Source organism: Toxorhynchites rutilus, chromosome 3 (genome assembly GCF_029784135.1).
Source record: "Toxorhynchites rutilus septentrionalis strain SRP chromosome 3, ASM2978413v1, whole genome shotgun sequence".
Classification (NCBI taxonomy): Eukaryota; Metazoa; Arthropoda; class Insecta; order Diptera; family Culicidae; genus Toxorhynchites; species Toxorhynchites rutilus.
The window spans coordinates 152127455-152144286 of record NC_073746.1 but is presented as its reverse complement, the minus strand read 5'-3'; the positions used below and the strand labels follow the sequence as shown (position 1 = coordinate 152144286).

Genomic DNA, 16832 nt, shown 5'->3' with positions numbered 1-16832 from the left:
GAGGTTCCTCCACACACGATTCCATCCATCCGAGCCCCAAGCTCTGGCTATTGCATTGGCTGTGGCTAATGTCAGCCAGGTCGAGAAAGGAAATCATCACGGCGGAAAACGACAGCGGCGGTGAGATGCAGTAAAATAGATAGCTTTCCGAGTGGCCCGCGCGTACAAACCGATTTCAAGCCGGTAGTCAGCTTTTTTTCCTAACTTCTGTGCTAGCTCTGGCGCTACGCTTCGCGAAGAAGTGACTTTGCTGCATCCTTCGCCGGCGTTGCGTTGAGTGACTGACATATTGCAACCGGTAGCCAGGGGGCAGATGAAAGTTTCGAAACGCCGCCTCTCGTTGCGATCGGATGGGATCGGTTTGGGCATCTTTGGGTGGGTGAGGATGATGGAGCGAGCGAACGTTTACCGATTGTGGGAGTGTTTATTCTGGTAAAATTATCCGATTTGTTGCTTTAGGTTATTGGAGGGAACGCGTTAAACTGAACGTGATAAGGAAATAAAATACTTGAATTAAGTATCATTCGTGTAGCGTACGTCAGAAGTTTAAAAAACTGAGTTTTGGGTTTGAATTATGGTTTTCTAAAATTGCTATAGTGAACTGCAAACACCACCACCTACCTATTCAACGGAGAAACTAGAAACAAATAACTTCTGATTCTTTTTGCCTGTCTGTTATCGTCAACAGAACAGTAATCGATAACAATAGTGATGCCATTGATAATAGCACTTGTTAATTTAAAGTTTATGGTAAGATATTTTTTAGTATTTATATAACAAAAACATGGGACTATCTTACCCTATTCTGAGCCCCATACCAAATGGTTCGAATACGAAAAACGAAGGTGGCGATAGACAAAATAAGTTTGAAGATGTGAATTTAGCATTTTATTTCTAAATGAATATACAGGTCGGATTCGATTATCCGGAGTATTGATTTTTTTTCACTCCGGATAATCGAATCCTCCGGATAATCAAGTCATAAAAAACGAATTTTCTCTCGGTAAACGTAATATAATTATGATTTGCACTCATTTATTAAACGGTTTTATCTAGGTTGACCCGTTTGTATGTTTGTGACTTTGTAACTTTGTAACTTTATATGTAGCGCTTTACCACATTAATAGAAATTTAACTCTCTTTCTATTGACCGTTTGATCCGAAATTTGGAACACATCTTTGTCTCTGGTGTCACTATAAAACTGCGTATTCCATGATCTTTAAAATCCAAGATGGCGGCCGCTTAAAAATAACGGATTACATATTTTCTCAGAACCGTTTCAATGTGGGTATCAAATGAAAGGACTTGACTTCAAATCGTTTTATTTGATACCAATATTGTGGGGATTGCAAAAAATACATAGTCGACCATTTTGTGGCGGCGACCTTTTCGAATTTATGTTGTTCATAGTGTAGTGTATTCTCCAAGTCAATCCATTCGGCCATTTTTTAGCGGTGGCCAAATTGAATTTTTCTAGATCATGGAATACGTAGTTTTATAATGACAGTAGAATTAAAGGTATGTTCCAAATTTCCGATCAATCAGTCAGCAGGAACGGGGTCAATTTTCTATTAACCCTACAAACACTCAAACATACATACAAACAGCGCAAGCTGAATGGAATTATTAAAAAGTAATTGTTTATTTGGGAACTGCGGTCATCTTGGAATTGGATTTTGCATGATCTACTGTGTTCTACCAGTCGAGCACTTTCATACCCATATTGATGGAGCTTCGAAAAAAATAATGGCGCCATTTTGTAATGGCAACCATTTTGGATTTGCATGTTTCATAAATAACTGTGTTCTACTAGTCAAGCCCTTTCATTTGATACCCATATTGATCTGAGAAAATATGTAATCCGTCATTTTGTAGTGGCTGCCATCTTAGATTTGCATTTTTCATACATAACTGTATTCTACTAGTCAAGCCCTTTCATTTGATACCCATATTGATCTGAGAAAATATGTAATCCGTCATTTTGTAGTGGTCGCCATTTTGGATTTGCATTTTTCACAATTAACTGCATTCTATTAGTTAAGCCCTTTCATTTGATACCCATGTTAGCTATTCAATATGGAATTATTATACAAATTATTCAAAATTTCCGAAAATCAAAAATAATATATTCCGGATAATCGAGTCTCCGGATGAGTTCGACCTGTATAACCAACCATCAACTGATTGGCTACCGAACAATGATTTCAAAGAGATGCTAAGCCTCCTCAAGGCCTTTTTTCACCAAATGCAAAATACGCGATAGCCTGGAACATTGCAGATATGACTGTTTTCCTTCTTTATTCAAGTCTTGCCAATAAACAATGTCATTGATATCGATTTTAAGTTCGTTCACGAATTAAAAAATTTGAACTAATTTGACATAATATTTCAAAGATGTTTCCTCCATTCAAAGATGTTTGTATCAACCATATCATATATTTTATTGATCATAAAAATCATGGTTAGATCCAGGACATCCAAGACAAGCGATACTAATGAACATGAGCAAACTTATTTTCCACCACGATAACGCTCGACCATACACTGTAAATATCCGTCAAGAAAAAACTTTCACAGTTCGAATGGGAAACACTTTCTGATAACCACTTCCTGCATCAAGCGTGGCTCGAGTAATACGGCTTTCCGTAATGTTGATGAAGTAGAAAAATGGTTGGACGAATAGATTGTTTAGGAACCAACCAACTTCAAGAGAGGTATTGCAAAAATTACCGATTCCGAAATATCTTCTTCTTCTTCAATGGCACTAACGTTCCTAGAGGAACTTCGCCGTCTCAACGTAGTATTACTTGCGTCATTTTTATTAGTACTTAGTTGAGATTTCTATGCCAAATAACACGCCTTGAATGCATTTTGAGTGGCAAGCTCTAGAATACGCGTGATCACAGTGCAAGTCGGAGGAAATTTCTTTGACGAAAAATCCCCCCGACCAGAACGGGAATCGAACCCGAACACCCGGCATGTTAGTTATGACGCTAACCACTCGGCCAAGGGAGCACCATTCCGAAATTTGTCGAAGGAATAAGATAGAATTAATTAATTACATGGTAATCTAAATAAAAAATCGATACTGAACTGAACAGTGAAAACTGATCTTATGGATTATGATACATCAAGATTTCACAGGAAATCCAAAGTGCAAGTAATCCACAACAGTATATGGCTCCAAAAATAAACTTACCAATGAAAACTCGAACCATTGAAAAAAACTATAAAATTCAATGAGAATTTCAAAAGTCCGCAAGGAATACAGAGTCAAAAAAATATACATACAAATCTACATTTTGTCAATGAATTTAAATATCAATAATATTGGTATTTAAAAAATGCTGGAGGATTGTGTCCCAGATACGACCGCATAGTTGACGTAGGATTATGTTATATATATATATATATATATATATATATATATATATATATATATATATATACCAAATATATATATATATATATATATATATATATATATATATATATATATATATATATATATATATGACAACATATCTATTGTTTTTGGATATGTTTGAAAAATTCCTTCATTAAACTTGGTGATCCTGAAAAGAGCGGTTTGGTTCAATTGTTAGATATTATTTATTCACTCCACCAATGATGCAATCGAGCGATGATGGCAGAAGGATGGTGATTAGTCTTGGTATGATGCATATCATGCTATAAGAAGCCGAAGTGGAATAAGATGAGTTGGAAACTATGAATAGTTTCTCTGCTGTCAATTTCGCTTCAAATCAACGGAACACGAAGTAATATGCGTCATCGCGAATTTCAATCGGACTAATAACACAACAAAATAAACAGCTAGCTCAAATCGGACGAGCTACTCTCGAATAATACACGAACAAACCTTTGTGACGATTGGTTTGGATATTTGCAGATGTAAATAATCTGCGTCAGCTTCGAAGCGATTCTAGCTAGACTGCTACCATATAGTGTTACACTTACACTTATACTAAACGTTTTGCAATGCATTATCGGTTATCCGAATGGAATTTATCTAAGCAACCAATATGGCGGTTCATATTACGTACACTCGCTTATTTATTGTGACAAATGTTACCAGAGTCATCGATTGAGTTTGGATAAACAATCGTTAAAAGTTCATTGTTGATATAAAAATGTAATTTTCTGAACCAATATATATTGAAGCCAATTGGCCCACTATGGAGATTCAAAAACAGTCAGTTTACTGTCAGTGTTAACAAACCTCTCAGTAACTTTCTCCAGCTCCTAGATAGTTTCTAACAAACATAAAACCAATTTCTTACACCTGTTCGTGTATAATTTAATAAAAACCAGAACGTACAAAATTATACCGATACCTTCACTATTCAAATCCACCCATTATTAGGAACAGTGCAAACCATAGAATAAAATAAAAATTCATAAATATAAAGGCCGAAGGTCCGCCAACTGTTTATGAACAGCGGTACATATCAATATATTTGTAAACAGCGGTACGTATTAATGCATTTGCAAAAGAATTGAACATTCTTCGGAGTCGGCAACAAAAATGCCTCGAAAATACGAAATCATATGACGTTTCTAGTTGGTAGAAAACATAATGGCAGTGGATAATATGTAAAACTTTTCTAAAAAACATATTCAAAGTCGTGACTGTTTGACTCGTTGTTGTGGTGTGTTTTGGACACGTGTATGGGCCTTAGGGTGCCAATGAATGTATGGGAAAAAATCGACCCTAAAATTTCAAAAAGTTACCCTATACAAAATGTTCACCACCTCGAAAAAACACCCTGTGCCGAATTTCAGCTCAATCGGACTTAAGGGAGAGTGGCGCAAAGCGGTCAAAGTGAAAAAAAAACAACAAAAAAATCGAGATAACTGTAAATCTCGACGAGTAATGCAATTTTAAGACATTTGGCATCAATTTTTTTTGAAAACCTCAATTTTCGGTGATTTTTCGTTTTTCAAAAAAAAAAACTCAAATTTTAACATTTATGACACCAGTAAATGAAGCCCGAATTAGCTAATATTTTGCATAGGGTATATTATCGTGCAAATCAACATTTGTAGCAAGTAGAATGAAAAATCGAGATAACTATTTTTATTGGCACCCAAAACCTTACTTTTCGTTTCGTACTCCGAAAAGTCCCAGAATGCCGATTTTTGGTAAAATTTTTTTTTCGAGGTGACACTAGATCTCGACGTTTCATGCAATTTTAAGACATTTGGCATCATTTTTTTTTCGAAAACCTCGATTTCCTCGATTTTTTTCTATTTTAAAAAAACTCAAACTTTGGCCGCTTTGTGCAACTCTCCCTTAAGTCCGATTAAGCTGAAATTCGGCATGGGGTGTTTTTTCGAGGTGGTGAACATTTTTTATGAGGTAATTTTCTAAAGTTAGAGATGACCATTTTCATTGGCACCCTAATGGACATCTTATCTCGCCTATATAAGAATGGTGTAATATGCATGCGTTTATAATTCTCTATATTTTTTTATTTGTTATTCCCTTTCAAAATCGTTTTAGTTTACATTATTACAAAGAAAACATACGTGAATACGTTGTGGAAGTGAAAAAATTACAGATATATGGTAAAATACATGTTTCGGTCTGTTTTGGTTATTACCAAAACATGACCTTCATCGTCGTCATAATTTTATATAATACTAGCTGACCCGGCAAACTTCGTTCCGCCCACAATTGCATTTCTGATTAATATAATTTCGAACACTCACGTTCCCAGAAATGATTTGTTTGTTCGCGATCTATATTCGTAGTATATAATTTCTTTTTTGACATATACACCTGACGCAGACTGAGACAGATCATTCCTAATACTGACTGTTCAAATGCGTTGCTCCGTTCTTGAGTTAAATCGTGACTTACGGACACCAAATCATTTTTATTTATATAGATATGCAAAACTTGCTAAAAATGACTTTCCATTTTTCCAACTTTCCGAATGGTTTTTATAATTTTCTTAGCATATAAACCTGACGCAAACTGAGACTCTTCAATTCTGAAACTGACTGTTCAAATCCGTTGCTCCGTTCTTGAGTTGAATCGTGAGGAACGGACACCAAATCATTTTTATATAGATATGCAAAACTTGCTAAAAATTACTTTCCATTTTTCCAACTTTCCAAATGGTTTTTATAATTTTCTTAGCATATAAACCTGACGCAGGCTGAGAAACTTCAATTCTGATACTGACTGTTCAAATCCGTTGCTCGGTTCTTGAGCTCGGTTCTTGAACCCATCTCAATCTAGCATTTGTAAGTAACGTTGCCAAACTATCGCCCTGTATTTAACATGCTCTGCACATTATCTAGATTAACACCAAAGCACTGAAATCACGCAAAAGTGTATTTATACTTGCTGCACAGACAATCAATCGTTACTTGCTACTTTTAGACGGTTAAACTGGGGGAACGCGAATATGGCGAATCAAAACGAAATATTTGGCATAGCAGAAAATTAATATTGAAATCTATTCCATTTCAAGTTGCATGTTATTCACGCTGGCTAGATACATTGTTGCTCTATTTCAACGCTCAGTAAAGGAAATATATGTTCTTCTTCGTGCGAATTACCTTCGCTTCACATTCATTTGTTTCATTTTTTCCAGTGTAGAGATGTTCTCACTCAAAAATATGAAAACGGTTAGGTTGTGCAATGTTTGTGCAGAGGGCCCGCAGGAGTAATTAGTTGACGGTGCCGATGGTATAGTGGTGAGCGTGATTCCTATGCTCTCTTATGTCTCTATGTTTATGTCTATGGTTACGTAGAGGTTCTCAAAAATTAAAAAAAATTCCAAAATCGTGGCTTTTTTTAATCCAAATTAAAATTAGTTGTTTTTTCAACAAAAATCGCAATTTCAAAAATCGTAAAAAAAATAAAAACTAAAATATAAAAAAATGGCTATGGAACATTCTGAATAATTTATTTTTACACGCTAAAAAAATTCAGCCAGATCGGTCCACTAGATTCAGGAAAAAACGTACCACCAGTTTAAAATTGAGCATCCATGCGCCCAGTGGTTAACAGCATTATTATCACTATATTTGCATCTAAAAAATCAAGAGCATATCTTCTAAACAATTTCCAAAAAGTATCAATACCAAAATTAAAATTCCAACATCCGGAGAAAAATCGCTAAAACCCGTTATCGAGAACGAAATTCCAAAGTAGGTAATTGGTAACTGGTAGGTAAACCCACTTTAATGGTAACTGGTGGCATCTAAAATTTTGTAATTTTAACAAACATCCCGAAGAAATCTTCGATTGGGCGATACTGAGACTGATTTGCGATGCGATGACGCTTTAACCGACCAAAGCACGTATTTTCCATCTGCATGATGTTTTTGTTGAAACGGGATCAAAATTTCTCTAAACATTGATAGCCAAACTAGAGGGCTTGGACCATGGCATGCAAACGCCTCTCTCGAAAATGGCAATGTGCAGCATCACTTTCTGTTCAAATTTTTGTTTAAACATACATTTTATATTCGGAATATAAAATCCATGGAATAGCATCGATCGTTTCCAGTTTCCAGTGTCGAAATCTATTTCTCAGTGTATTCCGGGGCTCCTGTCTTCTTTTGGCACTTCATTATGGCTTTTTTCAATGTTTTGCAAATGTTCTGGTGAAAACAGTTGAACTTTTTTGGGCATCCCGTTGGTTCAGTGAATCCTTGTTGTAGAAGGCACGAGAAAAGAAACAAAGTACTTTTGCGTCCATAATTTTGGCTGGAACTACCTTGCTTGCGAATAGTTGTTGGGAATCTTAGGATATGGTAAACAGTCGAAGCCTCAACATTTTCACTTTTAAAATGTTGTACCGTATACTTTTCGGCGAGATTTCTGTGTAGTTCGTAGAACTGTACAACACGCGAAATGCTTCTTGTTTCGGCGGAATGAACAAAACGAAACAAAAAAAATACTAAAAGAGAGGAGAGAGCGAACTAACACATAAACACTCTCATTTCTCTCTGAAGTCGTTTGTTGTTGAGCATAGAGGCATAGGGGAAAAACATCCGGAGTTTTAGTTGCCACCAGTGTTGCCACATTTCAATCTGTACCAGAGGGGTCAAACATCTTACTTATCTGTACTTTTTTTTCCAAAAATCTGTACAATCGAAAATATTCGTTGTAGAGAAAAAAAATATTAGCATTAAAAAAATACTCATTTATTTACTACAAATACTACATTTACATTTGCAAGACATTCGTGTGTTTGATGATGCTTATACATATTTTTTTAAATCTAGATTGGATACTATAATTTTTTTAAATTTTCGAACTGCCATCACGATGTTTGACCAAATCCTTTGATCTCAAAAAAGCGTTCATCGTTTCGTTGCTGAACCGATTTTTAAGCTTATTTTTGTTCTGATTATATTCATAAAAAATCGCTCGACAATTGCTGAGGAGTGAGGCATAGTGAGAATGTTACAAACAAGGCATCGAAGCACCGAAAAGGCGAGCGAACCGTCAATTCTTTTTAGGCATCCAATTTTTGTCCACCAACCCTGCACATGCTCGTTTTCTGAAATTTTGATTTCCTTACGGAGTATTTTTTTTTCTAGGCCACTGAATTAATTGTCCACATTTTGTACATTCCCATTGTAGAATCCTGGAAACGCTTCTAACACATCATTAATGCTAGTCAAATCTATTTCTCATTTGTTTGATCAGCTTCACGAAAAAACTGCGATAAATATCCTTTGAAATGATCTGCTTTTCGCTATTCCAACCTAAAATTCTTGTCGCTTTTCAAATGAACTTGATATTTAATAGCATTGGACATTGAAACAACGTGAGATTTCTTGCAGATATTAGTGAGAATGATCAAATGAAAATCTTTCAGCTCTTCATGTAGCACCGTGAATTCGGATTCTTCAGCCTGGAGCAAATGATTCAATCTGTTGATCTGGGGCAAAACATACGTTGCACTGCCCGACGTGAATCCTTTCAGACGATCCTTGTAAGGAATTCCGTCCTTATGAAACTGATCCATCATTGCATTGTAAATGCTTTTATAATCAGCAGCACCAAGCGATACTGCAGCGTAAAAGTCTTCATGTACCTCAATGTTGCTTTGTTCAAATGTAAGAAATTTCACAAATGGATCTGTACCAATCTGTAATTTTTGACGAAAGTCTGTACGCTGTACCGTACAGAATCTGTACCAAAAATAACGAAAAAATCTGTACCATTCCAGATAAATCTGTACATGTCACAACACTGGTTGCCATTCGTTATGAGTATTTACAAATCTTAACATAGAAAATCAGATTTTTAAAATGTAACTGTTATGAAATATTCGATTTCTCGAATACATACCAAGTAGACACGTACAATCTTAGGCAAGAAAAAACGATATACTTTGGGGCTGGCCACATACCACGTGGACAACTTTAGGGGGGTTGGAGGTGCGAAAATGTCCACGGTTGTCCACGGTGAGGGAGGAGGGGGTTTATATAACATCCACGTGGACACGATAAATATTTTTTCAATGATGCGCTGTATTTTCAAAAATTATTGAACTTTCCGCCCACTTTTAGTATTCTGTGTTTGTGAAAAAAAAGGGTTGAGCTCCTTGAGTGCGTCAATCATCCATATTTTTCATATGGCTGGACTTCTTCCCTGGAATGTGTATTCTGAAATTCATCCATGTGAACTGAGAGCGATCGAATTATTTCCATTGATAGGAGAGAATCACGCATTCCACTAGGATGAAGGCACAATCGAAGAATGTTACAATTTTATAATACACTCGACAAAGCAATTAGAAGAATATAGTGTTAAGTTAAAAATTTTAATTGATTTTTGAGAAGCACAAAGAAAATCCAACATACATCATTTCAAAGCTTCAACTGCAATATTTTAAAGCTTCAATTTTTGGAATATACAACGGACACATTGTTATCTTGCTGTGTGTGAATGTAGTGAATAAAAATATAGGAACAAAAAAATCCAATTTCTTTTTGTTATTTCAAGGTTTCTCGAGACTTTTAGTAACCAGCTTTCACTGGATTCCAAGAACTTTCCTGTAGGACCTTTCAATACAAAGTTATTTTTGTTTGAATGAAAAAGTGCTCCATCGTCTTCGACGATTGTCTATTCAATAAAGGATGAACGCACTGCTAGTCGATAGGCAGAAACTCCAATAAATTGTGTGCAAAGTTAATTCGTTGATTCGACGAAAAACGAACTAAATGTTTTTTTTTGCATCGATTTTTTAGTTACATAAACAGTTTTTTGTGTTTTATTGTATAGTGTTATTCATGCGCTGATTTTCAAGTAATTTCAAAAATTATTTTAAGCTTTCGACTAAACACTCTGTACCTATTATTTTTTGTCGATCCGTTATGAGTATTAAAAGCACGACATTATTTTTTTTAGGTTCCGCTCCTTTTTTCAGCTTCGCTCCTTCGCTTCTATTTATTGGGGTTTGCGAGAATGGAAGGGAACAACACATTCTTCGATGCATGTGCCATATCTCTGGAGATGTGTTCCTAACAACGATGCTCTTTTTTAATTAAGTAATTTTTGCAATACAGATTCACTACAGACATTTGCTTCAACGGGGGTCTCCGTAGCCACATTGGTTGCGCGTTCGCTTAGTAAGCGATCGATCGTGAGTTCAAAACTCAGGACCCTCATTGACCATCTTTGTGTTGTTACAGAATAGCTACGTCCACGCAACAATCATCAGCGATGGAGATCGATCCACGGTCGAAATAAGATCGATTTATCCATACAACTGCTCTGCTCTGCAAGACACATCGGGCTGCTGTTCTATAAATGACTCAACAATGATCAGGGATGGTAAAAAATCACATTCAACGATCAATGAATAAGTATATCCCTCTAGTCGGATGTTTTTAAATCACCCCAGCAGGCGATGCTCTTTTATTCTTCATATGTACACAGAGAGAATACTTGGAACGGTGAGCTACCAAGATCTCAAAAAAGCAATATGAAAGCGGAATCCCCACCGCTTGCACTCTCGAAGCATTACTTCTACTAATCAAGTTTTATCGTGAGTGAAAGCCACAAACGATTAATCCCATTCCATAGAGCGGATGATGAGTTCTTGATCGTAAAGTGTACAAGAGACGATCAACTGAAATCTTACGACACTCATCGAGGGATTTTTAATTCTCTCTTGCACCGACCGCAGTGAGTGGCGTGTCGATTTTATTTTGCTGTCGTCTCTCGCCCGATAAACAGCAGACGGGAAATGGATGCAATTGATTAATTTTATTACCAGCAGATTTGGGCGAATCTCATCCCGCCCAAAATCGTTTTTTAGATTCCAATAATTCTAAACATTCACATTTCTCTCCAAATAATTTTTCCAATAGTAATTCAATTAGTGACTTCACGAAACACCTTTCGAATTCGATTGAATTTCAGACCCTATTTTATTTTGTAGATGAAACGGATCACATATTTGATTAATTCAATTCTGTGTGGTTACGTTCTTCGCTGCGAATAAATGTAATGAATTAGTATGGACGTATGTTATTCATATATCGTGGACTTCCGACATATGTGGCAGTAGATTTATCGAACGACTAATGTTTTTTTTATATCCCTTCAAACTTGTTGTATCTCTCAAGTGTACATACTGCTTTGACTGCAGATTTGCATGGTTGAATCTGGTTAATTTCAGGTATTCAGTCTTCATATTTTCGAATGAATACTGTTGGAACAATATGTATCGCAGCAAATGATTATCAACATCCTACCTTATCATCAAACGGTTTGCGAAGAATTTCAGTGAACTGACGGCATTGGAATACATGCTTTGTGAGGACCACACAATTATTATCAGAGCGAATAAACGTCCGACTGGAAGTCATGAACATCAATTCAATGTGCCAAAGATAAATTTATCCTTTGAAGGTCATTAACCTTTCTAAAGATGATCAGATGGAATATATTCCAATGTCGTCTGGAATAACCTGTCCAACACCTTTTGATCGTAATATTTTTTTTTGCTCTTATTCTGATGATTCATAACACGGCACTCTATTGATTATTCGCCGAAAATGAATAAAAAATATCCTTGAAGTTAGCCTACGGTTTTAGTAGCAGTGCAATATGGTGAGCCAGTCTCAGGATAAGAAAACACTTAAAAATAAAGCTTTTTTTTGAATGAATCAGCTTTGTGATAGCAGATAATCATTATCCATTTGAGTTGTATGAGTATTCCCCCCCACAAACTGTGGATAGTCTATCTGCATACAAAAAAAAAAAAAAATTATGAGCAAATATTTACGTGCTTACACAAAAAAAAACACATGTTGACATATTTGCGCTAATTTATGTTTTTTGATTAATTCAAGGTAATCAAGGTCTTTTCTATCCACCAGTTTACTCGGGCTCGAAAAAAGAGATCTGTATTTGGGCTGGCGGAAAAATATATCTCGCAAGACCACGTGTTCGATGTCGTAATAGCCTTGGCCAATAACGCATTTACATTAACTCATAAAATTAGTGATTTGAGGGGGATTATTGTTTGTAGTCTCTTGTAGATTAATTTAAACACCATCTGAGAAATCCTCTGTGAAACATGAAACATTAAGACGCGTCCACATCACGCCGAGCGGCCAAATCTGCGGATCTGCTAAGTGGACGGCGTCAGAAATCAGGCACTGACTAACATCTATGAGTTTGAGTGGCAATCCGCCCGCAAAGCGAATTGAAAACTCAAAGAGCTCAGCAAACTTGCGTTGGCCTTCAATAAAAATGTGTGAGGATTAGATCCATGAGTAATATTTTCATATAAACTACAGCAGACAAAAAAAAACTAAAAAGCTTCCCGAGCTCGGAAAATAATAAAACAAATGAGAACAAACCATTTAATAGTAATAGCTAACATTTTTACCAATAGAAAGTATGGAATAGAACATAGAAAATTCAATTATTCTCTCTAAAAAATGGAGGGATGTCCACGTGGACAAGATGGGGAGGGGTATCAGGAATGTCCATGCTTGTCCACGGAGGGGGAGGGGGGTGTCTAAAATCGTGCTTTTTCTGTCCACGTGGTATGTGGACAGCCCCTTTCCTAGTAAAAATAATGTTTTGTAATAAAAATTACCTTAACCCTTTCTCGTACAACATCAAGTCTCACTCATGGTGTACTTGCATAACATAGGGCACTAGAAGGCGCAGCAGAGTAGTGAAATCAAGTCAACTTACAACAGACAAAAATAATCACCAAAAATGGCGGTTTATGATTCGGAAGACAACATTCGCCACCTTATCATAGAAATATGGCATCCATTGCTACAAGAAGTAGTCGCAAATGTGATCTATCGATTAGCCATATGCCGGAAATCATATTCAAATGAAAATGGCAAGGAACTATCTGTAGAATGAAACCGAATTCATGGAATTTAACACAATTAGTCTGTGTTTCATTTAAGTTTGTTTTCATAGTTCTACGCGATTGAGAACAACCTGCACAATATGAAACACAGTGGAGCGAACGAAAAACACAAATTTGATTAATCAGTCCATTTTAACACAGGTTCAACAAATTGTGCGGATTTTATGTGGCACCCATTAGTTTCTCCCGCTACTTACAACTTGTTGAAAAGCCACCTCAAACAAACACCAAGCAGACTTGTCTCGGTTAAGTACAACACAACCTGTCTTCGGCATTCGACACCGATTGAGCACCGCGTGCTCCGCATGAGCTGTTTGTTTTCTCGCACCGCCTAAAGTCCCCCCAGGCATCGATTATTTTTTCTGGTAGAGCTTTATGTTCGCCTTTTATTCTCAAGCGGAAAGCTTCTTGATAAACAACATTAACATCAGCCGCAGCAGCAGTGGCTTTGCTTACTTTTCGGTCAATTAGAGCTCCTTTGTCAGTTTCGGATGAAAGGCCGCCAATGGTCAGAGACAGTTATTCACGCGAGGGACAGCTTGGGCCTTCTGTGGTGTCCGAGCTAGATTTGATACAGCATGGAAATTTGTTGGTCAAAATTTCACACAAAACGGTTCGCCGACCGTTGAGGCCTTTTAGGTTATTATTATTGAAACTGAAATTATGCACAGCGAGAGACAAAGTTAATTAAATTTCTTAATCCAATTTGCTTTCACGACTGTCCAACTCCTGTCGAACATCGGTACTGTTCCCTTTGTTTTGGGTATGCGATCCGTTAACTTCACTATGGTTGTTTTCAATTTACAGATCGCGAAGTGTGACACCGTCTTCATTCTCCGGAACCCCACCGCAGACGATGCATGCCATCGATGTGGCTTTCCCGAACAGTATTCCGTCCAGCGGGTTGATTCCATCCCCAAATTCCGCGATGACCACCGGTCGGCCCAAGTTCCACGCTCGTAACTATTCCGATTTCATGCGCAGTCTGGCGGCCAAGTACAACAACAACAATAACAACACCACCAACAGCAGCAGCAGCAACGAGTAAGACGTGATTTATGCTTTCCAATTCACTCAATTAACAACAATTTCTCCAAAACTTGCAGCCCATCGAGTGTGAAAAATCCATTTCTAGAGCCAAAAATACGAACAAATCAGCCAAAATCATTCATAGAGAACTCACTAGTAGGCAGTAAGAAAAGCAGTCCAATTACCTCCGCTCAAGTATGGTTCAATTGCCATCGTTGTTCGCATCGAAAATGACTTAATCGGTTTACTTCTTCGCCCAACCAGGTACCTAACCCAAGTATTATGTCGTCGTTATTTCCGGGCCTTCCATTCCAGTCGACGGTGTTTCCGCCACTGATAGACATGAGCAGTACCCAGGCTCTGGTCGCACTGGTAAGTAATGTAAAAACCTTTAAAAAATGTTTTTCTTTTGTACTTGAATAACTCTTTTCTGCCACCAGGCGCGTGCCGCCAAAGATTCCGGCATTCAAAGTCTCCTCAAGCCGGAAGACGGAGGTCTCAAAAAACCTTCAGCGGGTTCACGAGGCTCCTCGCCACCGCCAGGCGCCTCGCTGACGAGTCATTTCCCATCACCCTTCCCACCAAGGTACCTGCCCGGAATGCTGCCGAATCAGCTGACCGTTGGTTATCCCCCGGTGCAACCGACGACGGCTGCCGTTCCCGTGATCTCACCCCTCAAGTCACCCAGTCGGCCGACCGAGGGTCTCTCCACATTCCCGCTGGACCTCAGTTCGGCTCCATCGTCGGCCAAACGGATAAAACTGTCGCCGACCCCCAGCCGGAACCAGGAAACGTCACCGGCTCCGAGTTCCACCAACAGTCAACCGTCCGAATCGCTCGAGCTGAAACTGGGCGCGCCACGAAAGTGTCACGCCCGCATCGAGGAGATCAGCTCCTGGACGGTGGACAATGTGTGTGATTTCGTGGGCAGCATCGACATCTGCGCGGAGTACGTTCAGGTAAGTCCAAGTCGATTTTATTTCATTTGTTTTTTTTTCGCTCCTTCCCACCAATAAATGACGTCCAAGGGGCGGGTCGATATGCGCGATGAAGCCATTAATATATATTGTGAGGTAATTTGAGGAGCTACAGCCAAAGATTAGAGATGATTGTTCGAACTTGACGTTTATGACGATACGTTAGAGGGGTTATTTTTTATGGTTTCTGCTTTGCGGGACTGTTTCTCTGTCGGCGCCGTTGTTTTGTGTGTTGTAAAACAATTTTTAGGCGCAGCCGTAACACAATTGATGACCGACGATAATCTGACCTCTCGCGATAAGCTGTGGTAACTTTTTGAGTACAGGTTCGAATGGGATGCGTAAACGGAGTCTTTGCTTTTCTTACTTGACGTGAGGTATGGTGCTTGGTTGCTCTGGAACGCGTGATGAGGTCACGCACTGCAAGATGATGACGGAAACGGATTTATTTCCAGCTCGCGTCAAGTGGAAATTAACATTTATCTATAATGTTTGCGTATTGCAGACAATTATCTGAAAACTTGTAGAATTAGTGCTTCAACGATTGTTTTCTTCAATCGTTGTAAAACATTACTTCAGTTCAACAAACAACGATTGACATAATTATTTCAGAGCTATATTCGATTTCGTATGGCAAACATGTAAACCTAAAGTATCCATTTGATGTCCAGAGAGATTCGGTCGAACTTTCGCATTAAATCCAGTGAAAATAATTTTGCTCTAATCATTTGGTCTGGGACATTTAGAACATATGAGAAGCTTAGAATGCAAGGGGTGTAAGTGATTTGCTTGATTTCTCTTCATCAACTTTTTCTTTAGTTAATAACTCAACTGCAAAAACGTTCCAATTTAAGTTTGCTATAGTATCCGATAGATGAGGTTCTGACCTATCTTCCACATTGTTAAATACAGCTGGGAATGTATTTGCAGCTAAGTTATGACCAAAAGAGAGAGTCGATGTAGAGAAATCGATCAAATCACTTACACCCCTTCCATTCTAAGCCCCTCATATGGAATAGATGCGTAGAAGAACCATCATCAAGATGTTCGTACTTAACTGTCTGGAAGCGACTACAGATTGTTGGCAACTTGAAAGTGGAAGATTTCATTACTCCGATGCTTAACATATTTGAGGGGCTTAGAATGAAAAGGATGTAAGTGATTTGATCGATTTCTCTACATCGACTCTCTCTTTTGGTCATAACATAGCTGCAAATACATTCCAAGCTGTATTAAACAATGTGGAAGATAGGTCAGAACCTCATCTATCGGATACTATAGCAAACTTAAATTAGAACGTTTTTGCAGTTGAGTTATTAACTAAAGAAAAAGTTGATGAATAGAAATCGAGCAAATCACTTACACCCCTTGCATTCTAAGCCCCTCATTTTGAATTTGTTTTTACAATTTAGTTCCCTGAAA

At 37.7% G+C, this 16832-nt stretch overlaps 1 protein-coding gene across 2 annotated transcripts in view; it reads left to right on the top strand.

Moving 5' to 3' along the window:
* LOC129777103 (homeobox protein 5) overlaps positions 1 to 16832 on the top strand; it is a 399412-nt gene that overhangs the window by 285875 nt on the left and 96705 nt on the right. For both annotated transcript variants that reach the window (XM_055783173.1, XM_055783174.1), the window contains exons 4-7: positions 14212 to 14448; positions 14511 to 14628; positions 14698 to 14805; positions 14874 to 15392. In XM_055783173.1, the coding sequence (XP_055639148.1) occupies positions 14212 to 14448; positions 14511 to 14628; positions 14698 to 14805; positions 14874 to 15392 (982 nt within the window). The remainder of the gene's footprint in view (positions 1 to 14211; positions 14449 to 14510; positions 14629 to 14697; positions 14806 to 14873; positions 15393 to 16832) is intronic.